This window comes from Chiloscyllium plagiosum, unplaced genomic scaffold (genome assembly GCF_037043375.1).
Source record: "Chiloscyllium plagiosum isolate Xiang-an unplaced genomic scaffold, Cpla_swu_hap1 HiC_scaffold_6, whole genome shotgun sequence".
Taxonomy (NCBI): Eukaryota; Metazoa; Chordata; class Chondrichthyes; order Orectolobiformes; family Hemiscylliidae; genus Chiloscyllium; species Chiloscyllium plagiosum.
In genome coordinates this window covers 80,321,621-80,339,895 of record NW_028270144.1, presented here as the reverse complement: position 1 = coordinate 80,339,895, position 18,275 = coordinate 80,321,621, and the positions used below count along the sequence as shown (strand labels likewise).

The 18,275-nt window shown below is 49.2% G+C and overlaps 1 protein-coding gene across 1 annotated transcript in view; it reads left to right on the top strand.

Annotated features, from left to right (window-relative positions):
- Positions 1-17,947, top strand: part of msantd4 (Myb/SANT-like DNA-binding domain containing 4 with coiled-coils) — a 41,327-nt gene extending 23,380 nt beyond the window's left edge. Inside the window, exons 2-3 of the mRNA XM_043691822.2 lie at positions 9,967-10,435; positions 12,946-17,947. Coding sequence (XP_043547757.1) covers positions 9,968-10,435; positions 12,946-13,545 — 1,068 coding nt within the window. The 5' untranslated portion in view covers position 9,967 and the 3' untranslated portion in view covers positions 13,546-17,947. The remainder of the gene's footprint in view (positions 1-9,966; positions 10,436-12,945) is intronic.
- The last annotated feature ends 328 nt before the right edge of the window (positions 17,948-18,275 follow it).

Genomic DNA, 18,275 nt, shown 5'->3' with positions numbered 1-18,275 from the left:
GGGCAGAGTGCCCCCCGCCCTGCTGAATCCTGGGCAGTGTGCCATTTCCTAGGCGAATTCCGGGCAGCGTGCCCATTCCTGGACGAATCCCGGGCAGTGTGCCCCCTTCCTGCAGAATCCCGACAAGTGTGCCCTATCCCTGCTGAATCCTGGGCAGTGTCCCCTGTCCATGCAGAATCTCGAGAAATGTGCCCTCTCTCTTTTGAATCTCTGGCAGTGTACCCTCTTCCTGCCAAATTCCGGGCAGCGTGTCCATTCCCGGATGAATCTCAGGCACTGTGCCCTCTCCCTGCTGAATTCCGGGAAGTGTGCCCTTTTTACTGCCGTATTCCAGGCATTGTGCCCTCTCCCTGCTGAATCCCGGGCATTGTGCCCATTCCCAAATGAAACCCGGGCATTATGCCCATTCCCGGACAAATCCCGGGCAGTGTGCCCTCTCCCTGCTGAATCCCGGGCAGTGTGCCCTCTCCCTGCTGAATCCCGGGCAGTGTGCCATCTTCCTGGTGGATCCCGGGGAGTGTACCCTCTTTCAGAATCCTGGGGAGTGTGCCAACTCCCTGCTAAATCCCGGGCAGTGTGCCCTCTCCCTGCTGAATTCTGGGTAGTGTGCCCCCTTCCTGCTGAATCCCGGGCAGTGTGCCCTCTTCCTGCTGAATCCCGGGCAGTTCGCACTCTTCCAGCTGAATGCCGGGCAGTGTACCCTCTCGCTGCCAAATGCCGGGGTGTGTGCCCATTCCCGGACGAATCCTGGGCAGTGTGCCCTTTCCCTGCTGAATGCTGGGCAATATGCCCTCTTCCTGCTGAATCGCATGCAATGTGCCATCTTCCTGGTGAACCCTGCAGCGTACCCTCTTCCTGCTGATTCCCAGCCACTGTGCCTGTTCCCTGCTGAATCCCGGGCAGTATGCCCACATCTTGCTGAATGCCGGGCACTCCGCCCTCTCCCTGCTTTATCCCGGGCAATGTGCCCTCCTGCTGCTGAATCTCCGTCAGTATACCCTCTCCTTGCCAAATCCTGGGCAGCGTGCCCATTCCCGGATGAATCCCGGGCAGTGTGCCCCCCTCCTGCTGAATGCTGGGCAGTGTGCCCTCTTCCTGCTTAATCCCGGGCAGTGGCCCCAACATGCTGAATCCCGTGCTGTGTGCCCTCCCCGTGCTAAATCCCGGGCTGTGTGCCCTCCCCGTGCTAAATCCCGGGCTGTGTGCCCTCCCCGTGCTAAATCCCGAGCTGTGTGCCCTCCCCGTGCTAAATCCCGGGCTGTGTGCCCTCCCCGTGCTAAATCCCGGGCTGTGTGCCCTCCCCGTGCTAAATCCCGGGCTGTGTGCCCTCCCCGTGCTAAATCCCGGGCTGTGTGCCCTCCCCGTGCTAAATCCCGGGCTGTGTGCCCTCCCCGTGCTACATCCCGGGCTGTGTGCCCTCCCCGTGCTACATCCCGGGCTGTGTGCCCTCCCCGTGCTACATCCCGGGCTGTGTGCCCTCCCCGTGCTACATCCCGGGCTGTGTGCCCTCCCCGTGCTACATCCCGGGCTGTGTGCCCTCCCCGTGCTACATCCCGGGCTGTGTGCCCTCCCCGTGCTACATCCCGGGCTGTGTGCCCTCCCCGTGCTACATCCCGGGCTGTGTGCCCTCCCCGTGCTACGTCCCGGGCTGTGTGCCCTCCCCGTGCTACGTCCCGGGCTGTGTGCCCTCCCCGTGCTACGTCCCGGGCTGTGTGCCCTCCCCGTGCTACGTCCCGGGCTGTGTGCCCTCCCCGTGCTAAGTCCCGGGCTGTGTGCCCTCCCCGTGCTAAGTCCCGGGCTGTGTGCCCTCCCCGTGCTAAGTCCCGGGCTGTGTGCCCTCCCCGTGCTAAGTCCCGGGCTGTGTGCCCTCCCCGTGCTAAGTCCCGGGCTGTGTGCCCTCCCCGTGCTAAGTCCCGGGCTGTGTGCCCTCCCCGTGCTAAGTCCCGGGCTGTGTGCCCTCCCCGTGCTAAGTCCCGGGCTGTGTGCCCTCCCCGTGCTAAGTCCCGGGCTGTGTGCCCTCTTCCTGCTGAATCTCCAGCAGTGTATCCTCTCCCTGCCAAATCCCGGGCAGCGTGCCCATTTCTGGGCGAATCTCAGGCACTGTCCCCTCTCCTTGCTGAATCCCGGGCAGTGTGCCCTCTCCCTGCTGAATCCCGGGCAGTGTGCCCCCCGCCCTGCTGAATCCTGGGCAGTGTGCCATTTCCTAGGCGAATTCCGGGCAGCGTGCCCATTCCTGGACGAATCCCAGGCAGAGTGCCCCCTTCCTGCAGAATCCCGGCAAGTGTGCCCTATCCCTCCTGAATCCTGGGCAGTGTCCCCTGTCCATGCAGAATCCCGAGAAATGTGCCCTCTCTCTTTTGAATCTCTGGCAGTGTACCCTCTTTCTGCCAAATCCCAGGCAGCGTCCCCATTCCCGGATGAATCTCAGGCACTGTGCCCTCACCCTGCTGAATCCTGGGCAGAGTGCCCTCTCCCTGCTGAATTCCGGGAAGTGTGCCCTTTTTACTGCCGTATTCCAGGCATTGTGCCCTCTCCCTGCTGAATCCCGGGCATTGTGCCCATTCCCAGATGAAACCCGGGCATTATGCCCATTCCCGGACGAATCCCGGGCAGTGTGCCCTCTCCCTGCTGTCTCCCGGGCAGTGTGCCCTCCCTCTTCCTGGTGAATCCCGGGGAGTGTGCCCTCTTCCAGAATCCCGGGGAGTGTGCCAACTCCCTGCTAAATCCCGGGCAGTGCGCCCTCTCCCTGCTGATTCCCGGGTAGTGTGCCCCCTTCCTGCTGAATCCCGGGTAGTGTGCCCCCTTCCTGCTGAATCATGGGGCGTGTGCCCTCTCCCTGCTGAATCCCAGGCCAAATCCTGGGCAGCGTGCCCATTCTCGGATGAATGCTGGGCAGTGTGCCCCCCACCCTGCTGAATGCTGGGCAGTGTGCCCCCCTCCTGCTGAATTCCGACAGTGTGCCCCCCTCCTGCTGAATCCTGGGCAGTGTGCCCTCTTCCTGCTTAATCCCGGGCAGTGGGCCCCTACATGCTGAATCCCGGGCTGTGTGCCCTCCCCGTGCTAAATCCCGGGCTGTGTGCCCTCCCCGTGCTAAATCCCGGGCTGTGTGCCCTCCCCGTGCTAAATCCCGGGCTGTGTGCCCTCCCCGTGCTAAATCCCGGGCTGTGTGCCCTCCCCGTGCTAAATCCCGGGCTGTGTGCCCTCCCCGTGCTAAATCCCGGGCTGTGTGCCCTCCCCGTGCTAAATCCCGGGCTGTGTGCCCTCCCCGTGCTAAATCCCGGGCTGTGTGCCCTCCCCGTGCTAAATCCCGGGCTGTGTGCCCTCCCCGTGCTAAATCCCGGGCTGTGTGCCCTCCCCGTGCTAAATCCCGGGCTGTGTGCCCTCCCCGTGCTAAATCCCGGGCTGTGTGCCCTCCCCGTGCTAAATCCCGGGCTGTGTGCCCCCCTCCCTGCTGAATCCCGGGCATTGTGCCCGTTCCCGGACGAATCCCGGGCAATGTGCCCATTCCCGGACGAATCCCGGGCAATGTGCCCTCTTCCTGCTGAATCTGGGGAGTGTGCCCTCTTCCTGAATCTCGGGGAGTGTGCCAACTCCCTGCTGAATCTCAGGCTGTGTACCCTCTCCCTGCCAAATCCCAGGCAACGTGCCCATTCCCGGACGAATCTCAGGCACTGTGCCCTCTCCCTGCTGAATCCCGGGCACTGTGCCCACTTCATGTTGATTCCGGGCAATGTGCCCCCTTCCTCTCTGAATCCCGGGCAGTGTGTCCCCTTCCTGCCGAATCCCGGGCAGTGTTCCCTCTCCCTTCTGAATCCTGGGTAGTGTGCCCCCCTCCCTGCTGAATCCCGGGCATTGTGGCCATTCCCGAATGAATCCCGGGCATTGTGCCCATTCCCGGACGAATCCCGGGCATTGTGCCCATTCCCGGACGAATCCCGGGCAGTGTGCCCTGTCCCTGCTGAATCCCAGGCAGTGTGCCCTCTCACTGCTGAATCCCGGGCAATGTGCCCTCTCCCTGCTGAATCCTGGGCAGTGTGCCCTCTCCCTGCTTTATCCCGGGCAGTGTGCCCCTTTCCTGCTGAATCCTGGGCAATGTGCCTTCTCGCTGCTGAATCTCCAGCAGTGTACCCTCTCCCTGCCAAATCCCGGGCAGCGTGCCCATTCCCAGAAGAATCTCAGGCACTGTGCCCTCTTCCTGCTGAATCCCGAGTAGTGTGCCCTCTTCCTGCCGAATCCCAGCAATGTGCCCTCTTGCTGCTGAATTCTGGCAGTGTGCCCATTTCATGGTGATTCCCGGGCAGTGCCCCCTTCCTGCTGAATCCCAGGCAGTGTGCCCCATTCCTGCTGAATCCCGGGCATTGTGCCCATTCCCGGATGAGTCCCGGGCATTGTGCCCATTCCCGGATGAATCCCGGACAGTGTGCTCTCTCCCTGCTGTATCCCCGGCAGTCCCCCCCTCCCCCCTCCCTGCTGAATCCCGGGCAGCGTGCCCATTCCTGGACGAATCCCCGGCAGCGTGCCCATTCCAGGATGAACCCCGGGCAGTGTGCCCTCTCCCTGCTAAATCCTGTGCAGTGTGCCCACTTCCTGCTGAATCCCAGGCAGTGTGCCCTCTTTCTGCCGAATCTTGGGCATTGTGCCCACTTCCTGCTGAAACCTGAGGAATGTGCCCTCTTGCTGCTGAATTCCGGGTAGTGGATCCTCTTCCTGCTGAAACTGGGGCAGTGTGCCCACTTCCTGCTGAAACTGGGGCAGTGTTCCCTCTCCCTGCTGAATCCCAGGCAGTGTACCCTCTTTCTGAATCCTAGCAATGTGATCCCTCCCTACTGAATGCCAGGCAGTGTCCCCCCTCCCTACTGAATCCCGGGCAGTGTGTCCTCCTGCTGAATCTCGAACAGCATCCCCTCTCCCTGCTAAATCCCGGTAAATGTGCCCTCTCGCTGCTGAATCTCCAGCAGTGTGCCCTCTCCCTGCTGAATCCCGAACAGTGTCCCCTCTCTCTGCTAAATCCTGGGAAAAGTGCCCTCTCCCTGCCAAATCCCGCGCAGTGTACCCTCTCCCTGCTGAATCCCAGGCACTGTGCCCACTTCATGTTGATTCCGGGCAATGTGCCCCCTTCCTCTCTGAATCCCGGGCAGTGTGCCCTCTTTCTGCCGAATCCCGGGCAGTGTGCCCTCTTCCTGCTGAATCCCGGGCAGTGTTCCCTCTCCTTTCTGAATCCCGGGCAGTGTGCCCCCCGCCCTGCCGAATCCCGGCAGCGTGCCATTTCCTGGATGACTTCCGGGCTGCGTGACCATTCCTGGATGAAGTCCGGGCAGCATGCCCATTCTTGGACGAATCCCAGGCAGTGTGCCCTCTCGCTACTGAATCCCGGGCAGTGTGCCCCCTTCCTGCAGAATCCCGAGAAATGTGCCCTCTCGCTTTTGAATCTCTGACAGTGTACCCTCTTCCTGCCAAATCCCGGACAGTGTGCCCTTTCCCTGCTGAATCGCGGGTAGTGTGCCCTTTTTACTGCTGAATCCCAGGCAGTGTGCCCTCTCTCTGCTGAATCCCGGGCAGTGTGCCCCCTGCCCTGCTGAATCCCGGGCATTGTGCCCATTCCCGGATGAATCCCAGGCATTGTGCCTATTCCCGGATGCATCCCGGGCAGTGTGCCTTCTTCCTGAATCCCGGGGAGTGTGCCCTCTTCCTGCTGAATCCCAGGCAGTGTGCCCTCTCCCTGCTTTATCCTGGGCAGTGTGCCCTATTCCTGGTGATTCCCGGGAGTGTGCCCTCTTCCTGAATCCCGGAAGTGTGCCAACTCCCTGCTGAATCCCGGACAGTGTGCCCCTTTCCTGCTGAATCCTGGGAAATGTGCCCTCTCGCTGCTGAATCTCCAGCAGTGTACCCTCTCCCTGCCAAATCCCGGGCAGCGTGCCCATTCCCAGAAGAATCTCAGGCAGTGTGCCCTCTCCCTGCTGAATCCCGAGTAGTGTGCCCTCTTCCTGCCGAATCCCAGCAATGTGCCCTCTTGCTGCTGAATTCTGGCAGTGTGCCCACTTCATGGTGATTCCCGGGCAGTGTGCCCCCTTCCTGCTGAATCCCGGGCATTGTGCCCATTCCCGGATGAGTCCCGAGCATTGTGCCCATTCCCGGACGAATCCCGGGCAGTGTGCCCATTCCCTGCTGATTCCCAGGCAGTGTGCCCTCTCCCTGCAGTATCCCCGGCGGTCCCCCCCTCCCCGCTGAATCCCGGGCAGCATGCCCATTCCTGGATGAATCCCCGGCAGCGTGCCCATTCCAGGATGAACCCCGGGCAGTGTGCCCTCTCCCTGCTGAATCCCATGCAGTGTGCCCACTTCCTGCCGAATCCCAGGCAGTGTGCCATCTCCGAGGTGAATCCCAGGCAGTGTGCCCACTTCCTGCTGAATCCCAGGCAGTGTGCCATCTCCAAGGTGAATCCCAGGCAGTGTGCCCTCTTCCTGCCGAATCTTGGGCAGTGTGCCCCCTTCCTGCAGAAACCCGAGGAATGTGCCCTCTTGCTGCTGAATTCCGGGTAGTGCGCCCTCTCCCTGCTGAATCCTGGGCACTGTGCCCACTTCATGTTGATTCTGGGCAATGTGCCCCCTTCCTCTCTGAATCCCGGGCAGTGTGCCCTCTTCCTGCTGAATCCCGGGCAGTGTTCCCTCTCCTTTCTGAATCCCGGGCAGTGTGCCCCCCGCCCTGCTGAATCCCGGGCAGCGTGCCATTTGCTGGATGAATTCTGGGCTACGTGACCATTCCTGGACGAATTCCGGGCAGTGTGCCCTCTCGCTGCTGAATCCCGGGCAGTGTGCCTCCTTCCTGCAGAATCCCGGGAAATGTACCCTCTCGCTTTTGAATCTCTGACAGTATACCCTCTTCCTGCCAAATCCCGGACAGTGTGCCCTCTCCCTGCTGAATCCCGGGTAGTGTGGCCTTTTTAATGCTGAATCCCGGGCAGTGTGCCCCCTGCCCTGCTGAATCTCGGGCATTGTGCCCATTCCCGGATGAATCCCAGGCATTGTGCCCATTCCCGGATGAATCCCAGGCAGTGTGCCCTCTCCCTGCTGAATCCCGGGCAGTATGCCCTCTCCCTGCTGAATCCTGGGCAGTGTGCCCTCTTCTTGGTGAATCCCAGGGAGTGTGCCCTCTTCCTGAATCCCGGGCAGTGTGTCCTCTTCCTGCTGAATCCCAGGCAGTGTGCCCTCTTCCTGGTGATTCCCGGAATTTTGCCCTCTTCCTGAATTCCGGAAGTGTGCCAACTCCCTGCTGAATCCTGGACAGTGTGCCCCTTTCCTGCTGAATCCTGGGAAATGTGCCCTCTCACTGCTGAATCTCCAGCAGTGTACCCTCTCCCTGCCAAATCCCGGGCAGCGTGCCCATTCCCAGAAGAATCTCAGGCAGTGTGCCCTCTCCCTGCTGAATCCCGAGTAGTGTGCCCTCTTCCTGCCGCATCCCAGCAATGTGCCCTCTTGCTGCTGAATTCTGGCAGTGTGCCCACTTCATGGTGATTCCCAGGCAGTGTGCCCCCTTCCTGCTGAATCCCGGGCAGTGTGCCCCCTTCCTGCTGAATCCCGGGCATTGTGCCCATTCCCGGATGAGTCCCGGGCAGTGTGCCCATTCCCGGACGAATCCCGGACAGTGTGCCCATTCCCGGATGAATCCCGGGCAGTGTGCCCTCTCCCTGCTGATTCCCAGGCAGTGTGCCCTCTCCCTGCTGTATCCCCGGCGGTCCCCCCCTCCCCCCCTCCCCGCTGAATCCCGGGCAGCGTGCCCATTCCTGGACGAATCCCCGGCAGCGTGCCCATTCCTGGACGAACCCCGGGCAGTGTGCCCTCTCCCTGCTGAATCCCATGCAGTGTGCCCACTTCCTGCCGAATCCCAGGCAGTATGCCATCTCCGAGGTGAATCCCAGGCAGTGTGCCCACTTCCTGCTGAATCCCAGGCAGTGTGCCATCTCCAAGGTGAATCCCAGGCAGTGTGCCCTCTTCCTGCCGAATCTTGGGCAGTGTGCCCCCTTCCTGCAGAAACCCGAGGAATGTGCCCTCTTGCTGCTGAATTCCGGGTAGTGGGTCCTCTTCCTGCTGAAACTGGGGCAGTGTGCCCACTTCCTGCCGAATCTAGGGCAATGTGCCCTCTCCTGCCGAATCCCAGGCAGTGTACCCTCTTTCTGAATCCTAGCAATGTGCTCCCTCCCTACTGAATGCCAGGTAGTGTCCCCCCTCCCTACTGAATCCCGGGCAGTGTGTCCTCCTGCTGAATCCCGAGCAGCATCCCCTCTCCCTGCTAAATCCCGGGGAATGTGCCCTCTCCCTCCTGAATCCTGGGCAGTGTGCCCTCTTCCTGCCAAATCCCAGCAGTGTGCCCTCTTCCTGCCAAATCTCAGACCGCATGCCCTCTCCCTCCTGAATCCCGGGCAATGTGCCCTCTTCCTGCCAAATCCTGGGCTGTGTGCCCTCTCCCTGCTGAATTCTGGGCAGCGTGCCCTCTTCCTGATAAATGCCAGGCAGTGTGTCCTCTCTGTGCCAAATCTCTGGCAGTGTGCCCCTCTTCCTGCTGAATCCCGAACAATGCTCCCTCTCCCTGCTGCATCCTGGACAGTGTGCCCTCTTCCTGCTGAATCCCATCAGTCTGCCCTCTCGCCGCTGAATTGCGGCCGTACGCCCTTTTCCTGCTGAATCCCGGGCAGTGTGCCCTCTTTCTGCTGCTGAAGTCCAGTAGTGTGCCCTCTCCCTGCTTTTTCCCAGGGATTGTGCCCTCTCCCTGCTGAATCCTGGGTAATGTACCCTTTTCCTGCTGAGTCCCGGGCAGTGTGCCCTCTTGCTGCTGAATCCCGTCAGTGTTCCCTCTTCCTGCTGAATCCTGGGTAGTGTGCCCATTCTTTGCTGATTCCCAGGCGGTGTGCCCATTCCCTGTTAATTTATGGGCAGTGTGCTCTCTCCCTGCTGTGTCCTGTTAATACTCCCAATGCCTGTTGAATCCCGGCAGTATGCCTTCTTCCTGCTGAATTCCAACAATGTTCCTATTCCCTGCTGAATCCCGCCAGTTTTCCCATTTCCTGCTGAATCCAGGCAGTGTGCCCTCTCCATGACTTGTATGAGACATCCCTAAGCCTGATATGTTGGCGAAGAGAATCTGCAAAATGTCACCTTTGTACTTGAGGGTGGACTTTTACTCCATGGTTTTAGACAAAGAACTCAACATACGACTGGAAATTTGGTATTAACATAATCAAGCAGCTTAATGCTTTCAAAAAGCACAGCCTTCAAAATCTTTATTTTTACCCATGAGACAAAAACACGGGGAAGATAATAGCTGAATGAATGTTTTGTGCAATGGTAGAACAGCAACAGGAAGAGATACGAAGCAGTGCTAACTCTGGGGAGTGTGCGTGCAGGATCATTAAGATAGGCCGGGGAAAACTCATGGAATACTTGAAAAAAATGTGTTGGAGGATCAGGGACTTGGAGAGGGCCTTAATGCAGGTGGGCGCATGGCCAGTGATGGTTTTGGAGGGGTTGATGCACAGAAGTGAATGGTGGGGGGATATGCAGAAGTCACACAGCAATAGTCTCAGATAGACTGTTTGGACCAGTTTTCAATTTCCTGTCCTTTATTATAAAAATGTATTGGAGAAGTAAATTGGGATGCAATCGGTTCTGGAAATAAGCTCACGTTCAGGTTCAGATGACCTATTTATCCACTTCCTGGCTCTGTTTCAGATGACACCCAGAGAAGTTGATGCTTTCCTAGCTCAAGACACAGGATTGCAGCAGGGAGCTGGAAAAATCTTACTCCTGTCTATGGTTCTGAAAAGTTGGTTAGCATTTAGCAAAATTTGTTACCAAGTCTATAAGATTTTTTCCCTTCTACAACTCTCCTTGTCCTATATATGGAGATTTAACAATTTAAATAAAAATTAATATCTGTGATAAAATCATGTATTTTTAAAAATATGTTTTTCAGAATGAAACAGTTCAAGAGAAAGAGGAAAAGCAATTTTACGATGAAAGAAACTGAAACCTTGTTGAAGGAAGTGGAGGACAGAAGAGATATAATTTATACCCAACAGCATGATGCAATAACCAATGAGTTAAAATGGATGGCTTGGAAGGAGATAGCAGAAAAAGTCAGTGCTGCAAGTGGTGGTGAACAGCGCACTGCATATGAGGTGAAGAAGAAATACACTGACTTAAAGTGCTACTTGAAGAAAAGAGGGGAATGTTTGGATAGGATGGAAGCCATGATGACTGACTGTAGTCCCACTTCAATACACGGTTTTAATCACAGTGCCATCAATGGTGAAACATCCTGTAAGTTTGATGATTCATTCTTGATTGATGAACCCAGTAGACCTCTTTGTGTAGTTAAAGTGGAAGATGGTGATGATCACGTGGAAGAAGAGGAGGAAGAACTGGGACTGCAACATACAGAGGTTTGCTCTCATTAACTTTTTGAGAATGATCTAAGAGGGCAGGTGAAGATGGTTAGTTTTCTAGCAAATATGCACCCTCTTCAGTATTTTTGAGAAGAATCATTTGTAGTAACTTGAATGATACAAAGATATGATTGTAATTCATATTGCATTAATTAATGAGCATGGAAGTCAGACTTCAGTCCTGAGCTCACTGTATTTCCCAGCAGGATGGAAATGTGTCAGTGTTGACCAGCAAGTCATAAACTTAGACGTTGCCTCTTTCAGTTATATATTCCTAGCATTCTTGCACATTTGATGAATTTTCTATAGGCCTTTAAAAAGATCTATCACCTGTGGAGAGGAAACCTCCCAATCAGCGATCTTCACCTTAGCTTTACAATTGGAATCACTTGTAATAAATATTTGCATATGTTGAGAGCAAATGGGTGTGTAGCCAATGAAGGAGGTATTAGGAGGACTAACTAACATTTTAACCTGTAAATAGATTTTCAACAGCTTGATAAAAGAAGGATGGAAGATTTAGGGAGGTAGTTCTATAATATGTCCAAATACTGGTTGCATAAACTTGGTGTTTACTCCCTTTAGTTTTTGAGATTGAGGGGTAATCTAAATGAGCTACTTAAAGTAATAAAATTATTCAAAATGGTAGATACTATTTCCCTGCTGGAAAATCCAGAACAAAAGGAATACAATCTTAACCTAGATTTAGGCCATTTAGTGGATGTCTGGAATTTACCCTCCCTGTAGGAAGTGGATGTCTGCGTCAATTAAAACTTTGATGGCTGAAAAGCACCAGATTTTTATTGATAATATCCAGGATTGTGAAACAAAGGAGCCAAATGTAGTTGTGACACAGATCAAACATGATCTAATAACAATGGAATAGACTTGAGGGACTGAATGGCCTAGTACTGGCCTATGTTCCTAAATACATAGAATCAATGCATAAAAAAAAATTAGAGCTAGAGAAATTAGTTAAGGCAGCAGCGCTGAATTAGTGGAAATGACAGACATAGGTCAAGGAAGATTTTCACTGTGAGGATAACATTTTTTAATTGTGTACATTGGGGTAATAGCACCCAATATATGTGAGTATGAAATGGACTTTGTACTTGCAGTACCTAAACTTTGGATGAACAATTAATATATCAGTTTATTAGTCTGAGACTATTAGCTACAGGAGAGGACCCAACCTGCTCTTTACAACAAATATTCAGCAGGCCTGGCAGCATGTGTGGAAACAGAAACAAAGTTAATGCTTTGTGTCTAAAAATACATTTAGTTTTTATTTGAGATACCCCGTGTGTGTGGTAATTTGTCTTTATTTGTCTGCCCCTTACAAAATTTAATTGCAAACTAGCTGCAAAGAGGGGATATATTGATCTCTTCTCCAAATACAAAGCATGTGCGATCAATAAAGCTTTAAACAATGTCAAATGTCAATGTGAGATTTTTATAGTTTGCAATCAATTCTAAATGTTGTTTATTTATTATGACGAGAAGTCAAAATCAATGCTTGTTTATTTGAGGAAACCAGATAGAACTTGTGGTAACATTATGCCATTATTCAAGTTGGGGAAAATTTGAAATAAAAAGTTGTGATTCAGATTATCTTATTCACAGAATCTGTACTTACAGTCATAGAAATGTATAGGACAAAAACAGAGCCTTCAGTCCAATGCATCCATGCCAACCAGATATCCTAAATGGGCGGGCTTTTGGCTTATATCCCTCTCAACCCTTCTTATTTGTGGTCCCATCCAGATGCTTTTTAAATGTTGTAATTGTATCAGTCTGTACCACCTCCTCTGGCAGCTTGTTCCATGCATGCACCACCCTCTGTGTAATAAGTTACCCCATAATTCCCTTTTAAATCTTTCCCTCTAACCTTTAACCTATGCCCTCTTGTTTTGGTCTCTCCTCCCCTGGGCAAAAGACTTTAAATATTCACTCTATCCATGCCTCTCATGATTTTATAAGCCTCTATAAGGTCACCCCTCAGCCTCCGAAGCTCCAGGGAAAATAGCCCCAGCCTGTTGAGCCTCTCCCTTCAGCTCAAACCCTCCAACCATGGCAATATCCTTGTAAATCTTTTCTGAACTCTTTCAAGTTTCACAATGTCGCATTGCAGAGATACCTTTTCAAGAAGGAAGGAGGCAACTAAGGTAAACATGTCCATTTATATCTCTCTTACCTTTGCTGTAAAAACGCTTGCACCGAAGAGATGGATAGTAAAGAGCTGCTTTCCTATATTCAGTACGATGATTTATTTAGGAACTTAAAAATTTATAAATCGATATGCAACAAAGTAAACTATGCATTTAAGGTATCAATCAGAAAAAGCTTTGCTGCCTTTTGGAAATGTCTCACAAATATTCATTCCTTAATTTTCACAGTGATACACATGCTTTTTACACTTTCACAGCCCAGTCTTGGAATGTGCAATGTTTGACTCTCTGCAATGACATGGGAACTTGTTAGCATATTTGTTTTTTTTGTTTCAACAGTTTAGAAATCTGGCAGAAGAACCCAATGCATTCACAAGCCCATTTTCTACTGTTAGACCACGAGAAGTAGTTGACAATTATTCAGAGGCAGAAGGATGTTCTTCAAGCTCTGATCAACCTGCAGTGAAGAACTGCAGTTCACGTGCACTCTTCTTTGTGGAGAAACAGCGTTTAGAGTTGGAGAAACAACGTGTAGCCCTTGAATCTGAAAGACTACAGGTGGAAAAAGAGCGCTTGCTTATTGAAAAAGAAAAGCTGCGTTACTTGGACATTGAAAATGAGCGCCTGCAGCTGGAGAAAGAGCGCTTGCAGCTGGAGAGAGAACGCTTGCACATCAAGAGAGAGAAATTGAAGCTATTGACCTTGCAGGTCCGAAAGTTATCACCAGAGAAGGAACTTGACTTATTGACTGAAAAAACAAACTTAACGTCAGTGGATATTGAAGCAGAAAAGTTGAAATTGGAAAAAGAGCGTTTGCATTTGAAGAAGGAAAGACTGCAGTTCTTAAATATTGAGTCTGAAAAGCTGCAGATAGAGAAAGAACGACTGCAACTTGAAAGAGAACGGTTGCAGTTACAAAAAGATTGCCAAAAACAATGATACCATTTAATGAATCATATCTTATTTTTAAAACTCAGACTAATCTAAACTATGTTGTCCTTTGAAAATTTATCAGACATTATTACTTTCCCACAATGTATGAATGCAACTTATATTTTTTATCCGTGCAAATACCAAGTTTTCTCAGATTTGGTTGCAAATTTTACCTTGAGCTTTTGTCAACTTTGCAGACATACAGACATCTCACTTCTAATATTAGACTTTCCCTTTGAAATTCAAATTATTTAAAGTAAGTCTGCTGTGCAAGATAAAAGATGTTAATTTTGATGGTGTTTAGATTGAACTGTTACAAGAATATGTGTTTAATGAAAAGACTTGTTTTAGCCATAAGAACAGTATTTTCTAATAACTAATCTGTCAAAGATTCTGCTGAGGTAAAAAGAAATTGGCTTAACATTAACAATTGTATTAAAAGTGGTTTATTTTCCTTTTTTAGTTCTCTGCCCAAAAGCAGGTCTGACTCGCATGCTGCAAGCGCCATCATGGTTAGAGCATGGAAGCATCCATCCCAGAGGAACTGAGGATCAAATACTGTGTAGTTGGCACCAATCTGATCCACACTGTCCATTAGTCATTTGAGCCATCCAGCCGCCAAAGATTTTAAGTTGCTGCGGCATTACGCACTTTTACCTGCATAGCGTAGTCCGGAGCCATTAATAGTGATCCTGGAAGCTCCAAATTTCTTTCCATCGCCTGCTTTGCCACAAATCTCACCCACTCAGCACATTGGTAAATGCTGGAAAAATTTTACAGGTTGATACTAAAATCTGGCTGTGTTATGAATGCACCTTCTTTGGCCATGAACTCCTGGATGAGACTCCTGGCTCAAAGATAGGGTGCCACTCACTGCACCACAGAACTCCTTGCAAGTTGATTGTACACTAATAATTTGCAAGTTGTGCAATAATCTTTTTGATAATAATTTTCAGGTTAAAACTCTCAATAATCCTTTTATCGTACCATTGGTGCATCCAGGTTTTGAGCTAATGCCTGAAACTTCACCTAGGAGTTATTGACTGTATGATTCCTAGTAGCCTATAAGGTTCTGTACTGTTAACATATATAAAAAAAACTTTGATCATACTTATTACTTTGCAAATAACACTTTTACTGAAGAAGTGACTACTTTTACAAAGATTTCTATCTGATCAGCACTAATTACATTCAAGCCTTGAACACAGAAATGAAAAGGGATTGTAATAGCCCAGTGTATTAGCTGGTTCTTGTCACTAGGGTGCAACAGCAGCAATGAAAGAAACAGAAAATCCAATTGAGATTGAACATTTTTATTTTGAATGCCCGGTGTTGCAAAATCCAATAGTAGCCTTTTTACACTTTGTTTTTACAACTGTGATTGACAAGCAATTTTAAGCTGTTTAATGAAAAATGTCTGAATAATCATTGAGTTAATTTGTTGAGTGTTTGAACAATATACTTAAAAGACTACAGTTTGCTGATTTCACGTGAGAAACCACAAGGAAACTACAAATGCTTCAGTTCCTGTGGATCAGGGAGAGAAGATTAGGCTGGAGTTTGTACTCTGACTACTCTCTAGTCCCTTCCATTGGAAAGCATGTTTTATTTTATACAACCGCCATGTCAGAACTAACATACACAACCTCTACCTCTAGCTTTGATGGTTAATTTTGTTTACATTTAACTTTTAGCTGAAAAGAATTTGTGTCTAGATATTAGTTTGCAGTACTACGATGATCTCACTTCAGTAACCAAGTACTCCTTTGTTAGTGTGCAGTAAATTTTAATGCAGTATATTTGCACAATATAAAAGTAGAAGATTGGGTGAAATGTGGATATCATTTGAAAAATTACACTGCGCTCTTGGTAAATTGAGGGCTGATTACTAGCAAGTTCCTTCGGTTATATTTCACCTGTATACATTTCAATCTGCTACACTATTCAGCTTTTGAACGTAATGGGAAGAAACTTCTTGATTTAGTATTTTCAAGTACTGGACTAAGTACAGTAAATAGCTACTGGTTATTTACTGATTAATTTACTGATTTTTCTGTAACCACTTGGGTAGGGTTTTCAGCTAGGATGTATACTTGGTGAAGATAAAGTCTACACCTTACAGATCATCATAGGTGAATCATAGAATCCCTACAGTGTGGAAACAAGTCATTTGGCCCAACAAGTCTACACCGATCCTCCGAAGAGTATCCCATATAGACCCATTCCCCTGTACCTATTACTCTACATTTCCCCTGACTAATGTACCTAGCCCACACATCCCTGAACACTCGGCAATTTAGCATGGCCAATTCACCAACCAGCACATCTTTGGACTGTGGGATGAAACCAGAGCACCTGGAGGAAACCCATGTAGACACTGGGAGAATGTGCAAACTCCATGTAGACAGATTCCCGAGGCTTGAATCAAACCAATGTCCCTGGCGCTGTGAGGCAGCAGTGCTAACCACTGACCACTGAGCACTGTGCTGTCCATGATATATCTCTAGATTATTGAAATTCTATAATCTTTTTTGATAATGTTGGAATAAGCAGTTTTAGTCCAGTAACAACCTCCAACTGTAGGAAAAAGAAACAAATAACCCAATTACAGCATATTGATATTGTGTACATATAGTTTTAGGAATAATGTGAATTAAAGGAAGTTTTATGGTCGAAAGCATTTCTACTTTCTGATCCAAATTAGTAATTTAGAAAAATATTATGGTTACTTTTAAGGATAAATGCTTTTCTTTAGTCACAAATTATTAGGAGGAATAGTATTCAAAATATTTAGGGCGGTCTAAAATAGTTTTTTAAATGTATAAATATTTACTAACATTATACACAATGACTTTTCAGAGAAACTGTTTAAACCCAACGTTATCAGGTACTTATTAATGATATTTGCAATAAGGGGAACTGAGCCATATAAATCAGAAGTTTCAGGTTAAAGCCATGTGTCAGGTTAACTTATTTCAACTGTGGCAGCAACTGGGATACTTCAAGTGATCTTTGTGTTTCTAGATTGAAGAAGAAAGGAAGTTTGCTAGAATTCAAACTGGTACATGTATAACAGTCACCTGAGCATAGAATTGGAGTCATTCACTCCCCAGTCACCCAACAGCCTATGCTTTCCTACACACTCAGTTAGAAAATGACTGTGCTAGTGAAGAATTGGGTGCAGCCATTGTCTGTGGACTTTAATATGAGTTCATATCTCTAGGAGATGAAGAAAGACAATTTGGAGAAATAATTCTACTCAGATTGCTGAATATGGATTTTTATCTTATAATCATGTAAGCGCATTGTGATCCTGAGCAGTCCAATTCTTGAATCCTAGGCAATGCAGTTGTTTTTGTTATTTATCAGTTTAACTTGTTTGGATTGTGTGGGTCTGTAGGTTTGGATAGGGCTCTTCATAGTACTGTTGCCTTATTGACAAATAATCCAAGATCAATTGGTATGATCCTGAGCTATAAGCAGATTAATGAAGACCATCCATTTAAACTTCAGATATGCTTCCAAAGATTAATGGTGTGCACCCATATGGCTCCAGAACAAACACAGTTTGGATGTTAGTGGCCTCATGGATGGAACAACTGTTTTGCCCCTCGTGGGGCAATACTTGTACGGAAAGAAAAAAATTGTAGCACACTTAGCAATATTTGAACTGAGAAAGCTGTCTTCAATTAATATTCTAGAATGTTAAATAATGTGTACGAGATTAACAGCAGTGCTACTATATCAGCTTCTTAATTCCAATGTTTATGACAGGAAATAGTCATGGTTCTGTTCCCAATTACTATCTGTCTCCCCTGCTGGAACATGTCCATCTCAACTTTAAGTGGACTCAATTGTAGTACCTTCATGTTTAAAATACTTTGCCATTACTCAGTAACTGGACTCAATCAAAAAAATAAGCTTAGATATGCACTGACTGAAGTACTGGATGACTTCTTGTATCTGAAGAAATATTTCCAGGGGAGGCGTAGAAAAACTTAGGAAAACGTTACAGTGAATGCTTGATAGAGGATTAATGTGTACGTTCTATCCATATGTAAAATTTGCAGTAAAGTAACTTCAACAGATTACTGGTACATCTCACACCAAATAATTTGATTTATTTAGCCACTGGCTGGATGAGTATCAATGCTTGGCTTTACAAGAACAAAAGTTTGATATTTTTGTCACTGCTATTGATTTATTCAGATGTTTGTTTTCTGACTATGGCATCTGTTAAGTTTCTTAGTTACTTCTGTTTCATGTTTTCCTGAAGATTGTATTCCAACAGTTGGACATTTGAGTGGAGGATAATGCTCCTATTGTCTTGCTGATCAAAAATAAAACTGGCATTTTCTGAAAAACAACTTTGAAATTGTATTTTACTTGTTTAGAGTGAATAAATTTATTGCTCATTTTATATAAAGGTCCTTTTGCACCAGTGTATTCTGTACAGAACTATGGGTGAGCCTATCAACAGCAAATATGGGAGAGAACTAGTCTGTGACTGGAAGCAAGCCATGGCCTGGAGCTGCGGCAATGAGTCTGGGGCCTGGATCTAGGAATAAATGAGAGGTATTCGGGGGACTCTGGGAGGAGAAGGAGATGAGAGTTTCACAATGAGGAACAGGCAATGATAGGCAGATGCTGGAGAACTGGAAGTCGGACAATGACAGTGAGGTGGGGTGGGGGATGATAGACTGCTGGGTTGCCCCAACTAATTTTTCTTTTTCTTT